Source organism: Homarus americanus, unplaced genomic scaffold (assembly GCF_018991925.1).
Source record: "Homarus americanus isolate GMGI-L3 unplaced genomic scaffold, GMGI_Hamer_2.0 scaffold36734, whole genome shotgun sequence".
Taxonomy (NCBI): Eukaryota; Metazoa; Arthropoda; class Malacostraca; order Decapoda; family Nephropidae; genus Homarus; species Homarus americanus.
Window position 1 is genome coordinate 4,541,229 of NW_024733126.1, and position 26,058 is coordinate 4,567,286.

The 26,058-nt window shown below is 39.0% G+C and overlaps 1 protein-coding gene across 1 annotated transcript; it reads left to right on the forward strand.

Moving 5' to 3' along the window:
• Positions 1-709: 709 nt before the first annotated feature.
• LOC121869307 (retinol dehydrogenase 11-like) lies at positions 710-25,547 on the forward strand. The gene is made up of 10 exons (XM_042370558.1): positions 710-835; positions 11,138-11,301; positions 11,506-11,598; positions 11,925-12,036; positions 12,552-12,679; positions 13,404-13,486; positions 13,762-13,870; positions 15,528-15,640; positions 24,857-24,946; positions 25,338-25,547. The coding sequence occupies exons 1-10, from the start codon at positions 792-794 to the stop codon at positions 25,443-25,445; spliced, it is 1,044 nt and encodes a 347-aa protein (XP_042226492.1). The 5' UTR covers positions 710-791; the 3' UTR covers positions 25,446-25,547.
• The last annotated feature ends 511 nt before the right edge of the window (positions 25,548-26,058 follow it).

Below are 26,058 nucleotides of genomic sequence, written 5' to 3' on the forward strand. Positions count from 1 at the left end.
TTGCCATATAATTGTTGATAGCCAGTGAATATACCAACCTAGACTACCCTCTTATAAACCTTAGCTATTTAAATGCTGAAATACGTGATGACATCCACATCTCTTTCTCTATACAGTTATCGTCTTTTGACGTTCATGTACAGTAGATCCCGAGTAAATTCAAAGCTGTTTTTCATATGCTCTGCATTTTATTCATTGTAATAAATGCTGTAGTGGAAAACCCAACAAAAGGACACTATTATTATATCTGCAGAACCTTAAGAAAATATTGTACCACAAAAACAAACTTTTCTGAAGTTATTACGGATAATAGAATAATTTGTGTTGTCATCCACGAGAAAACAGAGGCGTATAATAAAATGTAAAGTCACTTCCCCTGGTCTAGTGTGTTGTAGACACTGCCCCATGTGTGTTGTGGACACTGCATAATGTGTGTTGTGGACACTGCCCCTAGTTTGTTGAGGACGTTGCCCCTTACGAGTTATATCCTTACGTACCAGTAATCAGTACGTAGCAGCTGAACAAGTGAGAGTAATCAGTTGGTCATTATTTTGCATATATTTATTGTAATGTTCAACTTATTATGGATTTTTATATAATGAAATATCTTTCCTTGAAGTTATATATGTACTGTAAATAAATCAATTACAAGATATTTAAGGGAGGGGGTTTGCTATAATTGATGTACTTTGAAAATATGTTGGTATCTCTCGACTTCCACTCACTCTGCTACACCCAGCAAGGTAGTGACACCAGCCAGCGCCTATCATCCACAGTCCACCTAATTGTGTATGTACGGTACCGTGGGGTCACTTGCTGCCTGCTTCATAGTAACCTGAGTATGTACAGTACTTAAAAACGTTTTATAGAATTATTCATCAAATGAGGATGCTGTTAATTGCTTAGGTTTATATATTCTATCATGGGAATTGTAGCAGCTAAAAAATATATTGTATTTATTGGGTAAAGTTCTGCTTTAACTAGGACTATGCAGTTAACCAGGGATGATATTTAAAAATTACATACCTCAAGATAAATAATCTTGAACATACAAACGGTGACATTCGTGATCAAGTGCATATTAGAGTTCTGAAAATAACGAACCGGCATCTAATAATGCCACTTGTCTGACTTATACTCTACTTATTGTCGATTATTCCTTCGTCCAGGGTACGTTTATAGTGGCCACCATAGATAGTGGTGGGTAGGTGGTCTACCAGTATTTTTGCCGCCCCTCATGTATACACTTCGCAGCTGGTTCCTATGGGCGGAATTTAAATATGGTTAATGTGACAGATAGTCCACTCATATGACAACACTATGGAAGTTACCATAACTCAGTGTCCATAATATCGCCAGAAGAGGGTGATATGCTTGACCAGAGATTCTTTGCTTTAGGACAGGGCTACTCAATTACTACAGTATATGTGAAGGTTCAGTCACACAAATTTCCTGGGTGGCAAAGGTCCGGATAAAAGGCTTCATTTAAAATGACGTAATAACAAACAAATAATAGTTCACAACCTCACATTAGGATATAATTATGGTTACATGTATTTATAAACTCAAAATGTGTCGACAATGCAAAAGTAATCATTCATCCCCTTATCGAAGACGGACCCTGAGGGAATGAATAAAAAAGTAACTCTCTGTAACACAGTAAAACACTGCAGGTTTTCAATTAACTGGTTAATCACCATTACTGTGAAAAGTGACACGTTGCGCTTCGCATTTCCTTAAACTTTAGTACAAATGGTGTGTTAGTTTCACTAAGACAACAATGAAGGTGTTCATTGGTGATGAGAGATGATATTTGTTCTTCACTAAATCCATGGTGGATAAAGCAGACTCAGAACAGTAAGTGGGGCAAACATGGTGAGGATATAATACTGTTATTCTGAGGATCGCGGTCATACACTACTCCTGTATTAGCATTGTTGCTAATTCGTGTATTTCACGCTCGTTTTTTTTAAATCAAGTTGACTCATAAGGGATGGGTTGTGTTTCCCTTATGGTGAATTTTCACAGGAAATTAACGTAGAAAATCATTCAAAACACGTCGAAATATGCAGAGAAAACATAATTTCGCCCAAAAAGTCACGGTCGGTCCTAAATCGAATATTGACCCAAAACTTTTATCCAGCCTAATATTTTCGACAATACATTATTCGGTTCACTTTATATATCCTATTGATACTCTGATGTTAACTAGCAATACTGAAGAGTAGATCGTTTCCAATACTAAGTGTATTAAAGAAAGAGCTCATAAAAACTAATGAACAGTCAACATTGACAAAAGTAGGTTTACTATTCACCACTCTGGCTCCTTGGGAAATCTACTCCCTGTGTTGTTGGAACAAGTTATATATATGCCCAGTAACTGTATCTCATGGTAGATGGTAAAGTAATGTGCACAAGACAATAAAGAACAATGCATTCACTGAAATGTGTGTCTCCCTCCCTATAATCTTTACCTCCTATAGTATAGAATTCTTGGCTTCGCCTATCTATATTAGAATTTTGCATAAATCGAGCTTACTATTCAGTGCTGTGGTCGCTCTGCAAGACATATCTAGTAAACGGCAGATCACCAGGATTTTGTGAAGTTTCGAAATTCCCACAATCTTCTACCAGTCTGGTTAACAAAAGTGGATAAATTTCAGATCGTATTGCTTTACCATGTCGGGTTTATTGCACGGAAACGTTTACCACATTTCATCGGTATTGAGTAAATCGGAAAATATCTACGCGCCGAGGGGTACATTCTCAACTGTATTTACAGAGCTGAATGGCCATTGACTCCAAGTGCTTGGCTTTGAGCCTTAAATCCACAAATCAGTCAATCATTCAGCTGAGTTGTATTTTCTTATTGAGACAAAAACTAAGACTTCTACAGATTAAGGGTTTCAAGACGACGTAAGTAGATATGACTTGTTATCTGACCTTTGAGATAATGTAATCTATACCTGAGCTCATTGATCACTTATTTACCATTTATTATAATGCTATCACTGTGCTTCAACGAGCAACGTTAGTAACACCAGTCCAACTACATTAAAAATTATGAGAGATAGAACTATTATTTGACCGCAGCTGTGACTTATAAGACACCTGGTTGTGACACGAATCCTTATACGATATATTTACCCTTGTTTAATTGTAATTGTTGATTAGTGTACGTGGTGAAAAAACATGCAGTACGGTGTTGAAGCACAGATACATACAAACAAGAAGTAATTGGCATACTCCCCTCACCTCTTCATGTCCTGAGAGACACGATACCCACCAGGAGTGTACTACCGTTAACAACGATCTCACAATCACATTCCATGTATTTACAAGGTTCCTTCACCACTACACAATATCTAACCCATGGGTGCATTTAAAGCTTCCCAGTGAACCCTTCTTTTATGAGGACAGACTCTGTCCTCTGCCTTGCCAGTCACAACGTTGTTCACAATGGTTATAATCAGGTGAAACAAATAGAAAGAGACTGACAAAGGTGAAAATTATTGAAACAATAATATAACTCCTGTTCATCTCATGTTAATCTTGTTGGCGTATAATTACTTAACTGAAAAATAGTTAACTGTGTGAACTATTGCGTGGTTCTTTCACGGCTTCACGATCTTGTACATAGAGACTGGAAATTTTTATACATGCCGGTGAACCATGATCGCCATAACCATTCCTCTAACAGTGCTGTGCAAACTGCAATAGGCCGGTTGGCCTGTGCATGGCAGCTCCTGTCAAGAGTTACTACCACTCTATCATCCATGAATCTATCTAGCCTCCTTTTAACACTTTCCAGCGTTCCAACACTTACTACAAAGTTGCTAGGCTTGTTCCACTCGTCTTCCAACCAGTTCCTTCCTGTCTCCCCCCTAAACCTAAACTTATCCAACTTAATTCCGTTGCTACGAGTCCTATCCTGCTCGGATATTATAAGAACTTTATCTATATCTCATTTATTGATTCCTTTCACCCACTTAAATACTTCTATCATATCTCCCTGCACTCCTCGTCTTTCTAGGTAATGCAAGTTTAGTTTCTTTAATCTATCTTGATATGGAAGGTTTCTAAGTCCCGGAATCATTTTCGTCAGTCTTCGCTGCACCGACTCCAGTGAATTGATATCCATTCTATAAAAAGGACACCAGAAGTGAACAGCAAAATCGAGGTGCGGCCTGACTAGTGCAAGATATAGTTGCAGTATGACCTCTGCACTCTTATTGCTTACACTTCTAGGTATAAAACCTAATACTCTGTTTGCCTTATTTCGAACACTAACGCACAGTTTTCTAGGCCTTAGGTCCGGGCTTACAAGTACCCTAAGTCTCTTTCACAAGTCGACTTCTCTAGGTTGATGTTGTTAAGGCTGTTTACATTGACAGGTATCTGTTCTTTCAATATTATTAGGGTGTGTCATACGGAGGCGAATTTTTTTTTTAGTTTGAAAAAATCGGCCCATGGTATTAATGATGTAGTTCTATGTGCAGAATCATGTGATATCTTCAGATTTGAAAAGTTCTAATTTTTTGCTAGGTAAATTTTAGCGAAATCTTATGAAAATTCAGTATTCCCACCCTTTTACCAACACCACTAAATAGCTTATTTAAAGTAAAGTAAGTGTATCAGGTTAATTTATTAGGATGAAAATGATCCAGAATAGTGAAACGAATGATCTTGACACATTTATTAAATTTAATATTCCTTTAGAAAACAAAATCATCAAATACAAAAAGCCGGTTTTACTACTACCTACGACCGGTGTTGCACACCATAAGAGAACATGTCTTTCTTGCTTCTGTTTCTACTCATCACCTCCCTGCTGACCACCTGAGCTCGGATGCCCAGCCTTCCCTCCTCTCCTGGCTGTACATGTGACTGCTGGCCTGCATCTTGCTGTACACAACACTCTATACTCTGGGTGTCGCGAGGGCCAGGCAGGGACATCTGTAAGGGTTGTCAGGAAAGCTCACGGCTTGAACATTGTGGTGAGGCTGCAGGTAAGAGGGGGCTCACTGCCAGCCTGGATGTTATCCAGATCTGTATGAGATCAGTGAAGTCTTGGCACCTATAGATTGACTGGGAGTCTTCCTGACCCTGAAGGAATCGTCACCAACTGATTCGTCGGCGCGGTCTCTCATAAGTCTCATATCAAGATCTTTTTGACTGCCTCTTCTCTCCTCCTCATCCCTTACTGCAGAGCATTGTCTGCCAGAACTGCCTCAGGATGGTATACCGGAAGATCTCCTCACAGTCTGCTCCACAATCTGAACAACCTTCCTTGGCTGACTCCTCAGAGCTCAAGCTGGAAAGAACATGCCTCGGACCTTCGGTGAACGATGACTTGACCTTGGTGTTGAACCAATTTGGCAAGTAGACACTCCACGATGAATTGGACAATAAGTCTCAGGTTGGCGAAGCTGGTTCCCTTTCAGTTTATGATGGGCGACCCAAATTCACAGAACCTGAGAGCCGTTGTGAGCCACCTAGAATGTGAGACTGGACCTATCTCTGCGGGTAAAGCAAGTCTATCAGGCATATGACCCCAGTTTGATGACACCATATCATGTAACCCATAGTACTGGTCAGTACTCAGGTCGTCAATGACGGTATGTGCAAGCTCAACGAGTGGAGGGCCTTTGTGATTTTTCAAAGCTCTGATTTATTTCTAACTCGGTGTAGAGTCCAGCATCTTGCCAAGAGGACCAGACCATCTGTTGTTTTGAAAAGAGTGCTTGCCATCAGCTCTGGATCCAGACCTGTCTGGTGGCAACTCGTTGGTGTGGAGGTCACAAACAATCGGGCAAGCTTCACCCAATCTTCCGCTCTATCCACTGTATGACCCCCCTTGCCACCTGTGTTAGGTGTTGGTACTGTCCCTCAATGTCCTGCAGCGTCACAGTCTACGTTCCTCTCTCTGAGCCAGTTCACAATGTTATCTGCCACTACTCTCGGCTGGTTCCTGATGTCATCTTTCTCTGGAGTGAGGAAATGCCACAAATACTTCCCTCCTGGTTCCTGCAGCAGGAGTAGTGTTCCTCCTTCACCATGGCGGGAACAACTTGTCAGAATCTCAACTTTCATGAACACTTTGAGTGTGTCATCCCTTCTCCATCAAAGAACAAACAATTGATTCCATTTTCCCTTATCAAACTATAACTTCTGGAGTTACTGACAAGTTTCTCCTGAGCTCTCCTTACTTTGTTATGATCTATCACCAGGTGAACATCATCAGGTGTTATCAAACCACCGTCAATCCAGGCAGCTATTTGCTGTCTCTGCGATTTCTCTATGAGACCAGTGTGGTGTCGCATGCTGGCCAGAGCTATGCTCAGGATATCTTTCCTATTTCGAATCTTATGCCTGCTGGAAGGTTTGGGATCATTATTTTTTCTGGGTTAGGGACAAAGTCACCAAATTCTCCTGGTCAGCACTCGGATCAGCCGTGGGAAGTCATTAAACTCTGAATCAGCTTGACTCAATCATCGGCCTTTTTACCTCACCTGGGCCTTCTCAAGTCTTTCCTCGGCAACTCTACTCCTCTTCTGTCTCTCTGTGGCAGCCTCCTGTCTCTTGGACTCCGGAATATCTTGGCTAGAAATCATGAGAGCCTATACTGCCAGTCTTCTCTCTCTTGTGCTTTGACAAATGCCAGTTCGATCACAAGGAATCTTCAGTTCACGCTTGCAAATACAGGAGATGTGGGCCTCCGGATTTCTACAGTCACGATGCGCATCTAAACTCAGGACAGAGAACAATTGGGCACTTGCAAGTAATTATGTCAAATAACTGGTCAGTTGCTTGGCAAAGCTGTCATAACTTTGCAAGTTTTCCTCTCCCAAGAGATATCTCTTGCCTTTTCCCCAACTTGGCTAGCAGTCTCTGCACTAATCTTCTTCTGACTTGTTGTTATGACTGGAGGCCCAGACAGGCGTTAGCCAGAGTGTACTGTGCCAAGACAGCTTTGGTCATATCACTGGCAATGTCTTTGTTTGTACGGGTTCTTTGGTTCTTTTCACTGATTTGCTGATTAAAACACCGTATAAAGCATCTCTCAATGTAAGCAACTCCGACTTCAGGAGCTCTCTCCCAGACCCAAGATAGTGACTGAGATACGGCTGGATTTTTGGTTCCTCGTCTGACTTTTAAGCAGCCTTCATAAAATATTATCAACTTATAAATGCATCAGAATCTGAAACAGAAAAAAAATATTTGTTAGTTGGGTTGTTAAGAATGAAGTCAGAAAGCAATGTTCACTATTTAATTGTTATGCACTAATGCAGCTGTACGTTAGATTTTTCGATAAATTTCACGCTAAAATTTACCTAGCAAAAGGTTGCAAAATATTTGGAAACTGAAATTATTTTTCTGTTTTATACACATAAAATCTACCAAAAGTGATGGGCCATTAGTTTTAGCTGATCTTTCCCTCTATGACACACCCTATTAGAGTAGCAGCATCTTTGCACACTGGTGTTGAAATTCATTTGCCACTTTTTCTGACCACTCCTGCAGGTTTATTTAAATCCTCCTGTAGTGCATTTGCATCCCTACCTGAATCAATCTGCCGCCCTATTTTGAATTGTCAAATACTTAAAACTTGCTTATGCCATATTGTTCCCAGAATCTAGATCGTTTATGTAGATTTTGAACAAGTGGCCTAATGGAACACTGGTTACACAACCCCACTCAGATTGTTAACCATCTCACTTTGACCCTCTGTGTTCTATCTGATGAGCCATGATTTTATCAATTTAAAACTTTCCCCGATACCATGAGCCTTAATTTTCTAAGTCTCTTATGCGGTACTCTGTCAAACGCTTTGTAAAGTTTAAGTAAATAACATCGTAATTTCGTCATTATCTTTCTACCTCGAAGACTTTCCTAAAAATGTCAACAGAGTTGTTAGACAAGATTTTCCTTTGTAAACCTATGTTGAGAGTCGTAGATTAATTTGTTTTCTCTAAAATGCGACTGGCTGATATTTGCTTCTCAATGGTTCAAAAAATTTCCCCACTACTGACGTTAAACTAATCCGCCGGTAATTTTGATGATGCTCTCTGTCTCCTTTTTTGAATATGGGTACTACATATGCCTGCTTCCACAAATCTGGCACAACTCCCTTGTCCAATGATTTTGTAAATAAATTTACGAGGGGTCTCTTCAATCTGTTTACACTTTTTCAAAGCTCGAGGGAAAATTTCGTCCGGCCCTGGGGATTTTGTCTTCTTTAATTTATTTATCTTCTTAAGAACATCCTCTTTTCTGATACTGATATTCTTTAATTTTCTCTTCTTCATTTTCCCTAAATATCCAGTTCCACCTCTGGCATTTCCTCTTGAATTTCTTCATGTGAAAACTGATAAAGTAGCTGTTCAATGCTTTGCTTATTTTCTCACTATCTCGATCACTTCCCCTCTCTCTCTGACTTTAAAGGCCTCACTTTGTCCTTGACCTTTGTTGTCCTATATACCTGGGAAAAATCCTTGGGACTCGCGCTTGGATTCTCTTGCTATCCTGATTTCGTAGTCCCTCTTTTGCCTTCCTTACATTTTTCTTAACATTCCTAGATAGTTCATTATACCTATTTCTGAGCTGCTTCTTCCCTCCAGTTCAATTTCTTGCAAAGTCCTTTCTTTTTTCCTATGTCATGTTTTAATTTTTTGGGTCATCCACCTTGGCTCATTCTAATTTGACCTAATTTTCTGTATGGTATGTTTGTTATTGTGCTTTTACATAGTATACTAGTGGAATATATTAAAGTGTTGTCAATTGTTGTCGCCGGTGACCTCACCCGTTCGCTTCGGGGACTGACCTGACTGTTTCCCCAGGCGACCTCACCTAGGTACCTTTTTACCCCTCGCAATCCGCCGATCAAAAGTCTGGTACTCTGATCATATCGTCATTGTTTTTTCGTTTCCCAATTTAGAAGTGCAGACCTGACTTCCTCTGTGATCACTGTTTCCTAGTTCTTCCCTATTGTGATATCTCTGAAGTAATATTTTCTTTGTTTTTAATACTAGGTCTAATATATTGTCACCATTAGTAGGTTCTATGTAATTGGTTGTTGTAAAAAATGTCTGTACTGCTTCTAGGAAGTTTTTTCAGATTCATAGTCACCTGCAATGGTGTCGGTCAATATTTCTAAGTTGAAATCCCCATAATGCACAAGTTGTTGTATTTTGCTGCCCTACTCATTCCACTGCCATATGGGTAGGCTGCTTCTTTCGAAACTTACCCAGGGGGCCTGTAAATCAATCCCATAATTAGTTTTCTCTTCACCCTCAATTTCTACCCACACAGACTCGGTTCCTAACTACCACTATATTAGAATTATTATACAACATTTTAATGTATCCCTGATGAAAAGGGAAGTGCGGCTCTCCCTCTTCCTACCTTCCCTTGTTCTTGTGAAAAAGGTTGTATCCTTCTATGTGGTACTCTGATAAAAGTTCTTGTTCGCCAGATTTAGCCAGGTTTCGAAAAGCGTGCTATGATGTCTATACATTCTCGGTACATACAACCATCTCCAGCAAGTCCATTTTATTTCTAACGCTCCTACTGTTTGTATAGTATACATTTAAACCTACCTTCCCTGGTCCTGTTTTACCCCTTGTCCTGAGGAACTAATTTTACTCCCCAGGACCTGCTTGTTTTCTCCACCTCTCTTTACTGGCAGGAACCCCCCCTTTGGAGTAACAATTTCACGCTCCAGGGATGCAGACAACGTCTCAACCCCCGCGCAAGACACGTGTACTCTGTCACTACTGTACAGGTAGTCGTTGCCATAGAATGGTTGCCAGTTAATTATCAATGAACGCCTAACCATTGCTTGCACAATGTTTTTCCAGTCGGCAATTTATAGCAATTGCCCTGGGCAGCCATTCACGACTAACCCCTCTTCTAGGCAAGACACCACATACTATCGGGATCCCTCCCCTATCTCTAATCTTCCCCAGCGCCTCCCTATACCTCTTGAAAAGTTCCTCACTCCTAACCTTTCCTATGTCGTTACCTCCTACACTAAGACACACTACTGGCTTGGTACCCTCCCCTGACAAAACCCGATCTATCCTCTCAGCTATAAGCCCTACCCCAGCCCTAGGAAAACACACCCTAGTCCTACGTTTCCTATCTGTTGCACAATAAGTCCTATCTAAGAACCTCACCTGGCTGTCCCCAACTACCACGACCTTACCACTGGGCAGGGTTTGAACAACTGCCCTTTTCTCTCCTGGCACCACATCGTCCTGCCTCTTCTCTTCCTCGCCAGCTTCCTCCAACACTTTGTAGGGGTTACTGCACTCCAAACCCTGGTCAGCTTTCCTGAGTCTGACTCTAGTCCCCTTGGAGACAACCACTCTCCACACCTGCTCCTCCTGACCCTCCTTCGCAGGTGTCCTGCTAGGGAGAGTGGCCAGGGGGTCGTCTTTCCTAACACACCGTCCCTCTTCCCCCCACAACACATCGATCCACGGCGGCCATTTCCTATTTATATTTTTTTAGTTTCGCTCGGCAGCCTTTGTGAGACGATATTTCTGTTATTCATCGATGCTCTCAAACATCTTGTATATAAACCAACAGTCAATGTTCCATTGTTGTCAGTGAGTATGCAGTTTGGTTATCGGTGTTGCTATGGTTGAATTCCCTTTTGATATTGACGAGTATTGGTGCGTGCACATCTATAGGCCTGTGTTGTTTTGCTGTGAATATACATATAAACTACATTCTTAAAGGATATATTGTGATAGATTGCTATTCGGTGGTATAGTGACCATTGTTTTGCACAAGTCATACTAATGTGGCACTTGGCATCTGTAATTTATTCAATAATTATCATAATGTTTACTCTCCACTTAAGATTTTTAGATTTCGTGTCTGTTCGTTTTATTTTTATTTTTTTGGAAATTATCAAAAGTTATCTCATCTTAGTTATTTGTAAGATTACGACGCGACTGATGTATCTTCATAACTCCATTACGTGAGATGAAGTTACGTATACCCGTATTCCTCACACACCTCACACCTTCCTCCAACTTTTCTCTCTCCTGTTGGCTGCTATTTCCGCCGTGGTGTAATTTGCTACTGTAATAAGTGATAACTAGTATCATGAATATTTTTTTGTTTGCTTCAGAATGTTGGCGACTTCAGCATGGATAGCAACATACATAGTGCTTGCCTTATTTGCCTTTGTGATGGTGTCGGGGTACTTACACAGGCGCAGTGCCGGTCGGGTTACCTCCACGGCCAGCATGAAGGGCAAGACTGTCATCATCACTGGTGCGTCTGCAGGTGAGTTGACTTACTGTTTGCTTCATTCCATTCACAAACTTTCCATAGATATTTCCTCGCACCAGTCAATTATACTTTACCATAGCCTTTTCTTTATAATTAATCGATTTTCATACCCCTACAAATTTTCAGTACTTATTAAACAAGAATTGGTGTTTACTATTATAAAGCAATACTCCTACGCTGCTTCTGTTGTTTCTCCAGGTATTGGTAAGGAGGCAGCGAGAGACATAGCCCGCCGCGGTGCTCGGGTCATTCTTGCTTGTAGGAATCTCAAGAAAGCAAGGGACGTCGCTGGTAATTATTCACCCAATGAAATATAATAAAAGATTTCTGTTATATGGTTTATAAAAAAAAGTCTGTGTTCATTCTTGAAGAAAAGGGGTTAATAAAGAGTGTGTGTGTGTGTGTGTGTGTGTGTGTGTGTGTGTGTGTGTGTGTGTGTGTGTGTGTGTGTGCGCTTGGATATGTGCTTGTATTTTTAAGAAACGGATGAGGAAAGTATTATGTTCTGACAAATATGTTTACATACATGCGTATGTAAAATATGCTCTTATGTGCCTGTGTGTATCTGTGTACATTTGAATATGAGAATATTATATAAGTTGCGTATTTTCTGTCAGAAAACATCGAATTGAGCACAGGAAACAGCCAAGTGTTGGTGAGACAGCTGGACACCTCTTCCCTCACCTCTGTCAGGAATTTTGCTGCTAAAATACTCGCTGAAGAACCCAGGTATGATTTATGCTCTGGCATTATTTTTGTTTAGTAAAAATACTGAACAAAAATACCTACATAAAACGTTCAAACATTAAAGACCATACAATGACTCGTGCAGTATATAACAACTGTGATATAGAAGATTAAATTATTCAGTGAAAGATAAGTTGTCAGAGTTAACCTATTGCAGGAGGTACAGTGGTGGGGGAGGGGGTGACCATTATAACAAGGGATATTCAAAGTAGAAGTATACATATGGCTGTATATTACATATATTTTAGGACATGTCACGTGTGTTGCGAATAATATTGTCACTCGTCGAATATATGTTGCAATTATCAACATACAGTAATAGTTTTTCATAAATAATCATTCTGGTCAGTAGGCCTGTAAAATAAGCCACAGAGTGGTTTTATTTTTATTTCTAAATATTTAATACAGGATATAAGTAGACTTGTAACTATACATTAACTCTTTTTCTCATTTCCGTAAGTTTTTTAGTGTGACTGTCAATCAACTTCTCATTTCAGGTTAGACGTGTTGGCTCTAAACGCTGGTATTGGAGGTGAGGCTGACCTAATACTGACTGAGGACGGCCTGGAACTTACCATGGCAACCAACCACTTCGGTCACTTCCTCCTTGCTAACCTTCTCTTAGGTTAGAATTATTATAGTCTTCTTAATTCACTTTTACTATTAAATTAGTAACTGAAATACTTTTAAATTGATAAATATGAGTTGCTTTCGAATTGTTAAATTCAACTTTTTGTAGTTGTTGACTGCTGTTAAATTATTAACTATAAATCAACTTACTAACTGTAAGCAAGTTTTAAATTTAACAGATATCAATGTGCTCATATAATTTTGGGAACAGATAACTTAAAAGAGACTGCCATCCAGGCCTCTTTCAAGAGGGCGACTGTCAGGAAAATATTACATCAAGAACCGGACCATTAAAATTTACGTTTATCAAAGCAGAGCACTTGGACCTGCCCTAATGCCAGGATAGTTTTGGTTAAGTTTATTAAATTTTTATTTGCTAAAATAATCATATGTTTGTGATGCTCGTGCAAAAAGTACTGGAACATTCAATAATAATAATAATTAATCATGTACCAGTGTGCTACATTAGTTATTTTTTCTCAATAATCATATTTAATGTATGTATCTTGTTATTTTCCATTATGTTACTTATATCTGCTTATTAGAAAACTAGACGTCTTGTTCAGGCAGAAGAGCTGTGATAAGTGCCTCGCTCTCCTTCCACAACACATAAAATAATGCCAGATGCCTGTCACTATTGTGTTTTTTGTAGTTTATTACGAAAAGCAGTTCACTCTTATAGCTATTTACCTTGTATTTATTCCATTATCACATTTTAGGTTTGCTTAAAAAAAGTAGCCCCAGCCGAATAGTGGTGACTGCATCAATGGCCCATAAATTTCTGAAGACACTAGATTTGAAGGTCAGTACCTCCTTCTTACGGTGTAAATAATAAAGTAACTGGAAATGAAGGTTTTTAAAACAACTTTAAAGGGGTTGAGTGATTAATCCATATCATAGATGGTGTCATAAATAATTACTGTACTGAATTGCCTGGGTCTCATGTTCGTGTTAGTCCAAATAGCTGTTGAGGGATCATGTAGATGGGTTGTGTAAGTAAAGGATGAGAATGTTGGGTTGGGGTTAAACATTCACTTGTAGAATAATTAGTTCGGTGTAATGTATTTTTCTTTGCAGAATCTAATATACGAGAACGGTGACTATGGATCGTTCCGTGCCTACTGTCAGTCCAAGAGTTGCAACATTCTCTTTGCCCGTCATTTAGCAGAGATGTTGAAGGGAACTGGTGAGTTGACTCGGTATAAAGATTTGACAAAACAGTCTATGTTAAATAATACTAATAACAGGATCGACGAGCGGTAATTTTTTTTCCCAGACGACTCGAGCCAATCTAACGTAACGTAACGTAAACTAACTTAACCTAACTCAACCAAACCAAACCAAACAGAATCACCGAGCAGTAAGTTTTTTCCAGACGACTCGAGCCAACCAAACTAAACCTAACCAACCTAATCATCTATCATTAGCTTTTGTCAGATTTGGTTCGTGTCTAATTTTTAAGTTATAGTAATAAGTAAGGAACAAGTTTTAGCAGTTTGTTCTCTTCCAACTTATGAAGGTGATGCAAGAGCAATGAGTATAACTTATTGTATATAGCATAGGCTTAAGTGTTTCTGAACCACTTAATTTTGCAATTCCGTTTTCAGGGTATTAGAACGGATTAAGGTTTTGTACTTTATTTAAGAAGTCTTGATTTTTAGATAAAGGTTTTTTTATTAACATTAAAGGGTTTTAGAAGTTAAGATTAGCATATAGGGTTCCCTGTTTATCCGAAGTGGGTTTTATTTATTCATAGTTTGCATGGCTGTTACAATTCCCATAATTCTTTGCGCGGTCTGCCATCTTGTAAGAATAGACGTTACACGCTAGAGTGATCGCTATCATAAACAAACACGCCTACTTTGTAAAGGCAAGTTCTAGATAATGGTGAATTAATGTGTTGTTGTCGGATGTCCACAATACATCTAAGAAGAAAGACAAGCCCCGATTATTCCACACTATTCCTGCTGACATTTATAATCAAGGAGATAAAACACGGGAATTGTCTACAAAGAGGAGGGATTTGTGGAATTCTAGGATAAACAGGGGAGGGTGGTTGTCTCCCAAACATTCCAAAGTTTGTTCCGACAATTTCATTGAAGGTAGGCATAATAAATACGGAATATATTTTAGTTAATATCATATCAACAACATTTTCTTCCACAAATAATTGTCCATGGCTGCAATGGTGTAGCATTCATACTCTGGGAATGGCGAACTCTGCCGGATAGCAGAATTTATCACCAAAGTTGATACACTTCACTGCTTTAACCCATCCACAGACGAAAAATTTGTCGGCATCTAATGACTTGTATGCCCTGAGTTCATTGAGTATATAAGCACCTTTTCTATAAATCGTGTAAGTTATAATGTATGTTTTCGCTATCGGTGGGGAAGTATCTGGCTTTACCGATCATCTTGATTTGGGAATTCTGTACGGATCTTCATTGTCAACAAGTATCAATTTCTCCAAACACCTTGTGCGTGACGATGTGTCTAACGAATCAATATATCCCTGTGTGTTTTCTTTATCACCACCGCCTTGTTTCGTACTGGATAACACTATTATGTTGTAAACGAAGCTGCAGTAGTAAATCGTCGCGTCTAGTATGGCGTGTTGTTGGTGACAGTTGTGATTCTATACATACAACATGGCGCCGGCCAGAGGATCGTGTTGCATTATGGGAGTATGTGACATCATGCGAAAACTAGGGACACATAAGGCACTTAAAAGGTGTAATGATACTGTAATTAAAAAGTTATATGTAAGGGGATGGGTTTTATATGTGGTATTACTCGATAGTACATATTTTATGTTGTAAATGTGCACTCGTTTGTTGCAGGGGTGGTGGTGAATGCACTTTGTCCGGGATTTGTTGCCACCGAAATTTTCACCAAGTCTAGTGGCTTCATGATTGGCAAGCTCTTCAAAGTATTCGTTCCACTTTCTTCAAGGGTAAGTATTTCTGATTCACTTAACGGGAAATGAAGCCAGGTCTTGCTTCACAGCTCCATTAAATACTGTAGACTCTTCCGTCCGTCTTTTGCTTCTTAAGAGAAGACATACTTCCTTTTGCCTGTCTTACAAGATGACTTAGGTCGGGTTTTATCTTTCATTGTGCGTGGTACTTTAAAGGCCTTTGTGAAATGTGTCCTGTTGTGTTTTGCTTGAAGTGTTATTAGTCATAAAGCAATCATCGTGCCTAAATATTGAAGATAATATTTCTGAAATAATTGTACATAATTCTCCTCCTCTGAATAGTTGTCATTGTCTTGTTTCTGTAATCAAATGTACACTTGTTGATTCCATGAATTTTGATTTTTTTTTCGCTGCTGCTTCCACTTGCTTGTTTCACTACTTGTGAAAATTGGTCAATTACATCGATCAGATCCTTTTTCATGTCTACAGATTCCATCCGAGTGTTGTTCATAGAGTAATTGCCGATGTTAAACAGTTTATAAACTCGCTTCTCATACACTAAAATATATATTTACACAAGCAAACCAACTCACCATCTCTCACACACAAACATATACACACACCATAGCTGATAAAACATGATACCTTCTTGAAAACCAAACCCTTCCTGATGTATCTGTCCTTATAACTTATAAAAAAAACACCTTTATCTGTTACAGTACTGTACTAAGTTAGTAAATGTAAAATTATTTAGAAATAAAAAAGTTTAAGCTTTAACATACGATATAACTTGTAAAATGCTCAATTCAACCTGAATATACTTCCGAAGGGCTTTTGTATCGTTGTGCTGCCTGTATGACCTACTTTACTGTACCTTGTGTATACATGTACTATAGGGGGCAGGGAAAAAACACTTTTATTTGAGTTGCAGGCTGCACTTTTCAGGCATCGTTTGTATGGCTGTAACAAACACCTGTGCAAAATTTCATGCCATTTCATGCATACTTACCCTGCCGCATCGCGAACGACTTTTTGTCAACTTTTAGTGTATACCAAAAATTAGGTGTCATTTAATGTTTTCCAGGATAATGATAAATTTTATATGGGTGACATCGATTTAATTCACATGTTATTTTACAGGTACACCGTATAGAAAATCATTACAAGTTCATATTGAAATTCTTTTTTGTGCGGAACCTTGGCATCATTTTCCTAGACAATAATCTTTGCCTAATATATCCATCTCTCGATTCGTATCCCGTCACTTCAGTGCAAGCTTCAGTCATCACTTTTATGCCTCTCTCGACCGCCTGAGTGCTGTTTGGCCACTTGGGCACCACTAATGGTGTCTCAAGAATGTCATTAACCTGTAGATTTGACAGAGAAGCAATGTAAGGAGGCTCAGTCTTGAGTTCATTCCTCCAGTTAATCATGGAATGATAGTTTTTTGCTTGCCACTTTAGTTTCGGAGTCACCACCTTTCTCATGTTGACTACAGGAGGCACATCCTCATTCCCATCTCCATCTTTACCCTCCTCATCAGTATAGTTTAACCAAATTCTCGTCAACAGCAGCATCAGAATCTTCCTCCTCCTCTTCAGATCTGCCAGTGCATTCTTCCTTTTGCTGATTCTCCTCTCTAATTTTTCTTATCATTGAGACAGCTTTTTCTCTAACAGTCATGTCCTCATCTGCACACATACCAAGAAGTTCATCTGTGTGGGCGAAGTATGCATTTCTCTGGACAGCCTTCTTCACTATCGTCTCCTCCTCACTATTCAGGTGTTTCATATATAGCAGGGACTGGAATACGTTCCTTGAGCCGTGTGTTACGTAAGGGTGTATCTTGATGTAAAACCACATTGGAGCACTGAACTTTATTATTGTAATGACAATTCCTTTCAACTCATGGCTGGGTCTTGATGTTGCTACATACAGCCTGAGGATTCTACTCCATAAGGTGTTCTACCTTGACACACAGGGAGGACCTGGCTCAATAGCAGCCAAGTCATCTTCAACAACACCTGTGATAACTCCTTTACAAATCCTATACAGGTATTTCTGATCCCAGGACAGATCTTTCTCCACTTCATCATTAAACACAGGGAAATCAGGGAAACTGACTGGCTGGAAGGCGACAACTGGAAGCTCAGACAAAGACTCCTTGATCTGCTTTCCAATGGGACCACGCCAATGCTCAGGACCACTTGGTTTACCATCATAGTGATAAAAAACTGCGCGGAAAGGCAGCTCATTTCCGTGAAGCTGACATATGAAATAATGGAGCGGGTGACCAAGTAACATTTCAAGATGATGAATGACTCCATTTTCTGATCCTACATTTACATTGGTTCCATCACAACCAACACACACAATGGGCTGCTGGGTTAGATTTTTCTCCACCAGAAACTCGTGAATAGTTTTGGCAATCTGCTTTCCGTGTCCAGTCTTGGGAGTCACATGTGTGAGATATTCATTGCCAGGCTCAACCATGATGACATAATGATCTTTCACCATCATCCTCGAACTCCATTTCTCGGTCTTCTCATTCTTTATCATCACACGAGTGGCGGTCTTCTTACCATCAAAATAGAGTGACGTCAAATTATCTAAACTAGCCATCTCAATTTCTTGCCTCTTAAATCGGTATTTTTGTCTCGCATCCCGCAGCTTATGTGGTCCAGTAACCTGACTCTTGTCATCCTTTGTGATAATGCCATAGTCAGTTAAGGTGGCAGTAGCAATGGCAGCTCCAGCATAATCAGAATCACTAATCAAGTATCGGTCCAATTGACACCAAATCAAATTTCCTGAAGCAATAAGGTTACAAAGTGTTGAATAAGCAGTCTTCTTCCTAGTACCAAAGACTGCATTTGTAGAATCACATCCTGTTAATGCCTGTAGTGATGGTAAACACTGGCATATATTATTTCCAAGTTTAGAGGTTATGTTGTGAATTGGAATAAACCGCTCCCTGGTAACATGCTTCTCCGCTGTGGCCTGCATGCATAAATACTTCATTGGTCAATCTGGTTCATGTAGTACAAAGGATCGGAACATCTGTGTCGTCAGACCGAATGATAATCCTGGAAACTGAGAGAAGCAATTGGCACGAAGAATCATTCTGGTGTCAGCCTCCTCCTATGTGCTGTATCGCTCATTCATGGTCTCTGTGCCATCAACTGACACCTTTATGACCTCCTCTCCCTCCCTGAATACTCCTGCCATTACAATTCACTTGCCACTTGGTATTCTTTCCTTTGCATTGGCAATTTCATAATCACTGACAAATAACACCAATTCAGATTTGTTTCCTCCTACTTTTAGAAACTGTCGATTATGTGGAATAGATCTATTGCCAATGTTGCGATGAGTCTGCAAGGCTTCAGTAGCTACTGATCCTTTGCGATGACATTCACCAGTCTTGATAAATAACTTGCAGTCATACCGGTCAAAGATGAGTGTGACTAATGGCTCCAAAAGTGGGATTCCCTTAGGATACTGAAAATCCTCCTTAACATTATTTCAGCAAGGTCATTGAAAGTCATGAAATTATCTTTATTTAGTGCCTGGATCATTGCCATTCCATCAACAATAAAGGCTGAGGATGTGCGCTGTAGTGTCAGGAGAGAGTTCCAATATTCCAACTCAACTTGACTCCATGGGGTAAAATCAGGATGTTGTATGATTTTAGGTTATTATAGCCATCATTTTTTATTAATACGAAGGCGGCATGAGCTTCGATTAAGATAAATTGTACTTTAATGTACCACCGGGAGGGGTAGGCTACTTTTTTTTACTCCCTTGACCGCTGAACTATTGTTTGTGTGGATCCTTTTATGTGACTAAGTTGAGGATTTACTTATGAACATTTTGAAAAACAATTACATCATTAGCTTTGTACAGATAAAGTCCTATTCGTAGTATAAGTGAATAGATAAATATAACAGTCTATCATGGCAGATATTTAAGAAGATTATATGAATTATAAAATATATCGAACAGATATATGGATTTATACTGGTACCGATGGAGAAGTATTGTATACTGTTTGTTATTTGCATAATAATTACTTTTTCTAAATTGAAGTATAATTTTAGGCCTTTATAGTTAACATGATAGCTCTTCAAGGAGAGAGAGAGAGTGTGTGTGTGTGTGTGTGTGTGTGTGTGTGTGTGTGTGTGTGTGTGTGTGTGTGTGTGTGTGTGTGTGTGTGTGTAAGAACTTGGGAGCCAAAAGGCTATACAGTAAACAAATATGATAAAAGTTACATATGGTGAAATTGAGGAGTGGGTCACTTGATTGACAAAGGCTTTTAGTACAAAAAGAGAAGTAACATGAGTGAACATACTGTTACGAGTTGGGGATTTAGAATATAGTTAAAAGTCTACCCAGATCCCAACAGGCAACAACAATAAAAAAAACAAAGACAATCGGACTATAAAAGGGGAGACAAAGGATGCGAGTTTTTGTTGCGTATAATAAAGTACCATAAATTCCTTAACAAAATATTCAGCTTCTTATAAATTACCCTTAACCATACTTAACCTAAACATACGCAACATTGGCTTAACAGTATATACATATTTATACAACATACAACAAACAGAAGCAAGTGGAGGTGGGAGGCAATATAAGATTACAGAATACTCAAGTGCAGTGCTGAGATGGCTGACGAGTAAGGCTGAGTATTGAAGAAGATGGTAGGTAGTCACTGTGCCATAGGTTTCCAGGATAGGTGATCCTAGTGTGGTCACTTCCCAGAGTGAACTGAACTCTCCTCGAACTGGAGCTGATGAGGAAGACTTGGTGACGCAACAACCAGGATATGGAGAAGGGAAACCCAGGAGTGGTAACTAAGACTAGTCATACTCGGGTTTCGTCCCTAGATGGCGTTGCTCGTGGTGCTGGGTAGGTAGATCATGACAATAGATGGCGTGGTTCGTAACAATACATATAGAAAATTATTAATCTCGGTGGTCACAGGGCAGCCGGTTCTTGTAACTGTCTGGCGAGTTGATAGTGGCGCCTTCCCGTGGTACAGGTTTCACACCTAGGTGCAGTCCTGGTATCTGGTCAAAACTGTACCTGTTTACACACCTATCACATGGTCCTGGAAGCCTAGGTCTCTCAGCTCACAGGGCGTTGAATAGGGTTCTTGTTTCTCATCTGATGTTATTGGGAATTCTCAATTCTAACCTGGTGGAATTGGGACTCCATGTTTCTCTCCTGGTGTAGCTGTGAGTCTAAATTTCACATCTTGTGTTAGTGTGGCAGTCAGGGCTGTATGGGCCGTGACCACCGATCGCTGGGCATCGACTTGTCGCTGTCTTGCACTTGTTTCCATTCCTTTTGAGTTTAAATTGTCACTTTTGTATATAAATTGTGGTTTGATAATGAATGCTTGCACTGTATTGTTGGTGGGAGAATGTTGATAAATCTTGGTGAGGGGGAGGAAATGGGGGAAGGAGGGGAAGGCTGACAGGCTAATCTTAGCAGTTGGAGGCTCGTCAGCGGAGCAAGGCCTAGTTCAACTTCACCTCATGCACAATGAAAGACAAAAGTCGTGTCGTGAAATATGGTGAAAACACATGCCGAAGGGCTAAAACTTTTGGTGCGCTCTGCCTTGTGGTAGAGGGCTCTCATGATGTTTCACGATTTGTATTTAATCTTCAGACAAAACCGCGACACGACTTTTGTCTTTGTACAATACAATACAGTAAGGATTAGGCTGAAGAAAAGTGTGTGTGTGTGTGTGTGTGTGTGTGTGTGTGTGTGTGTGTGTGTGTGTCTGTGTGTGTGTGTGTGTGTGTGTGTGTGTAATAAAATAATAATAATAATTAACGGTTAATTGAAAAACCACACGATATATATATATATATATATATATATATATATATATATATATATATATATATATATATATATATATATATATATATATATATATACTGATAACCACAGGGAAAAAGAAAATACGAAGTTCCCAAGCGCTTTCGTGTAATTCACATCTTCAGGGGTGAGTACAGACTAAGGAAAAGTACATAACAAGGTATATATATATATATATATATATATATATATATATATATATATATATATATATATATATATATATATATATATATATATATATATATATATATATATATATATATATATATATATATATATATATATATATATATATATACAGAAGAGGGTGAGATCAAATCCACAATGGTCATGTGGAATCTACAACCTCGAGTGTGTTGGGACCTAAAGTAATGGAAGGGGATGGGACAACGTCGGAGGAGAGGTTGATGTGCATAACCATGGTTTTGGTAGGGTTGATGGTGTCGTGGTTGTTGGTGGCCCAGTGTGTGTATGTGTTGTGTGTGTGTGTGTTTGTGTGTGTAAAATTTCGTTAGCATCATATCTGGGGCCAAAGGTCACTACCTTAACGCATTGCTCACAAACTTTAATTCAACTACTTTACCTTCAGGTCCCATTTATCTTCCTTTTTTTTTCCTTTATTTTGTACATCCTCACTGCAGTCTACATGTTTGGCCGTGTTAATGTAGAGAGATGATCATATAAGCGATCGGGGTTGGGTGTAAACAGGACTCTCCAGTATGGGCCAATAATGCCTACTGCAGTTTCCTCCATTTTTATGTTTTTATGTTCATTTCAAATGTTTACTGAATGTCGACACTTTCAGATCACTTGGCCCCTGACCAAACGTAACCAAATCTATCTTAACCTAAGCATATAGGCAGCTATCAAACAGGGAGGTACTACTGCCTGTGAAGATATTGGAAGCATAATGTGTTGTTTAATGGTAGACCCTGCTGCTATATGGCATCACAGAAATTGTGACAAAGTCCCAGGTTGCCGATCTGACTTTCTGCCCCATTTACACACAATTGCAACACAACATAATAATGGTAATAGTGATGATGGTGGTGATAATAATAATAATGACTTATTATTATTGTTATTGTTATTGTTGTTGTTATTATTATTATTATTATTATTATTATTATTATTTTAATTATTATTATTATTATTATTATTTTTATTTTTATTATTATTATTATTATTATTATTATTATTATTATTATTATTATTATTATTATTATTATTATTATTATTATTATTATTATTATTATTATTATTATTATTATTATTATTATTATATATCTATATATATATATAAAACAAAGAAGTATGTTTGTGTATTTGTGTGTGTGTGTGTGTCTGCACGGGAATCTCGGAAACTACTTTACCGATCTGTAGTGATGATGGATGTTGTTATATGTAGTGATGATGGGTGGTGTTATATGTAGTGATGATGTATGATGATGTTATATGTAGTGATGATGGATGGTGTTATATGTAGTGATGATGAATGATATTATATGTAATGACGATGGATAATGTTATATGTAGTGATGATGGATGTTGTTATATGTAGTGATGATGGGTGGTGTTATATGTAGTGATGGTGAATGATGTTATATGTAGTGATGGATGATGTTATATGTAGTGATGATGGATGGTGTTATATGTAGTGATGATGGATGATGTTATAAATGTAGTGATGATGAATGATGTTATATGTAGTGATGATGGATGGTGTTATATGTAGTGATGATGGATGATGATTATAAATGTAGTGATGATGGGTGGTGTTATATATAATGATGATTAGACAATAAAATAATAACAGGTTTAATGCTAAAAAAATATACTTTGCTGTACCATTGTAGTGAAAAACATGGTGGAACTTACATACACCATTAATGAACTATTGATGGAAGAAGAAGTTTTGGGGACTGAACACTAACAGTGAGACAATGTGGAACCTCCCGGAGGGTGGCGTCCTACCGTGGCCTAGCGAATGAGCCGCCAGTCTGTGTGTGGGTGGGTTTGTTTGTTTGCATGTTCGCACGAGAATCTCGGAAACTACTTTACCGATCTGTAGTGATGATTGATGGTGTTATATGTAGTGATGATGGATGATGTTACATGTAGTGATGATGGATGTTATGTGTAGTGATGATGGGTGGTGTTATTTGTAGTGATGATGGGTGTTGTTATATGTAGTGATGATGGATGGTGTTATATGTAGTGATGATGGATGGTGTTATATGTAGTGATGATGGATGATGTTATATGTAGTGATGATTAGACAATAAAATAATAACTGTTTAGTGCTAAAAAAATATACTTTGCTGTACCGTTGTAGTGGAACTTACATACACTGTTAATGAAATATTGATAGAAGAAGAAGTTTTGGGGAGTGAACAGTGAGACATGTGGAGCTTCCCCGAGGGTGGCGTTCTACCGTGGCCTAGCGAATGAGCCGCCCAGAACAAACTTGGCATGGATAGCAAGTGTTTCCTTCCTTCTCTCATGTACAGTTCTATGTTGGATGCCCCAGAGTGGGAACTGGCAAAAATCTGTTCATACTTGCTGCTAATGGCAAAACCAAAAATGTGGTCTACCCTAATGCACTACAGTGAGACAATGTGGAGCCTCTCGGAGGGTTGCGTCCAACTCTGTGTGTGTCCGCACGAGAATCTCGGAAACTACTTTACCGATCTATAGTGATGATGGATGGTGTTATATGTAGTGATGATGGATGGTGTTATATGTAGTGATGATGGATGGTGTTATATGTAGTGATGATGGATATTGTTATATGTAGTGATGATGGATATTGTTATATGTAGTGATGATGGGTGGTGTTATATGTAGTGATGATGGATGTTGTTATATGTAGTGATGATGGATGGTGTTATATGTAGTGATGATGGATGGTGTTATATGTAGTGATGATGGATATTGTTATATGGAGTGATGATGGATATTGTTATATGTAGTGATGATGGGTGGTGTTATATGTAGTGATGATGGATGGTGTTATATGTAGTGATGATGGATGGTGTTATATGTAGTGATGATGGATGGTGTTATATGTAGTGATGATGGATGGTGTTATATGTAGTGATGATGGATATTGTTATATGTAGTGATGATGGGTGGTGTTATATGTAGTGATGATTGATGATGTTATATGTAATGATGATGGGTGTTGTCGTATGTAATGATGATTAGACAATAAAATAATGACATTTTAATGCTAAAAAAATATACTTTGTTTTACCGTTGTAGTGAAAAACATCTTGGAACTTACATAGCGGTAGAACTGGGGACCATTTTACCTGTCACCAAATAGAGTACAGTACTGATTCATGACCCTAACAGACTGAGGAACAAGGGGCCCAGACTATCGTCCACTTAGCAGTGTCTGAGGAAGGTGCTGACATCTCTGGCAAGGTTTTTGAGGATTGTAAGGTGAGTCAGTCGCTCTCAGGTGATCTAAATTTATCAAGAAAGAGACTTCCATACTTACCTCATCAACCACAGACTGTAGTATCTGGCTGCAGTAAAGCCTTTCTGTTTTTGATCAACATTGTCTTTTTGTTTGTTTGTTTTTTCCAAATTTGTTCCGTGCTGCTTGGCCCACTTTAAGGGTCAATGTTTTATTAACTTGAAATCGCTTTATATTCCGTCGTGACTCTTAGAAGATGAACAAATTACCTGTGTGTATTTTTAGCTGTTTAGTCAGTCTTTTTATCAATATAGAAGCAAACCTTTTCATATTCTTTTCTGAGCACTTGTTTTTCTCTAACCAATAAACATGTTCCATGTTGGTCATCATGTATAATAACTTTTCTGTTGGCAGGTGTCAAGGAAGGCAGCATCCATAGTACAGGATACAGGCTTGGCTAAGAAGGTGTGGGAGGCCAGTGAGGAATACGTTAAACTTAAGCCAGAAGAACGACTCTACTAAAACTACAGTTATTTTTAGAGTCAACATAGCAAACAACTAAAGAAGAGCCATTGGCAGGGAGACAATAATTATTGCTTTGTTGTGAATATAACTAGGTAATGCCATGGTCGTGTTAATCCTCCTTAGTAATAATAATACTAATAATAATATTGTCATGGGTTGCGTTAGGCTTACCCTCGCAACCAACTCCAAAGTTTGTTTTACTAGAGATAAGACACCCGGCGAGGCATAACTGGGACATGTATTTCAATTAGTCTATGTTAGCCAGCCTTTAGGGGGGTGGGCAGTGAAACAGTGTTGTAATGTTCATCGCTTCACACCCAAAAACCTCATTTTAAGTAGTATCCCCTGAGCCATGGGTTAGTTAAGAAGTCGTTCCCATCCTCTCCCTCCTGAAACGGAGCGGGACACCACACCACACAGAGTCCTCCACCGCCACTCCGTCCTGTGGACCATGATCGACACTAGACTAAGTGTGTTAACCTAGGTTGTTATCCCCGTGGAAATATCACGTGTGGATGCCTGGTTGCAACAAAAGCAATCCAGGCTGGCCTATCAAACCTACAGTAAATGGTTAATTAATTCACGCTTACAGTGTTCTCCTGCACGACAC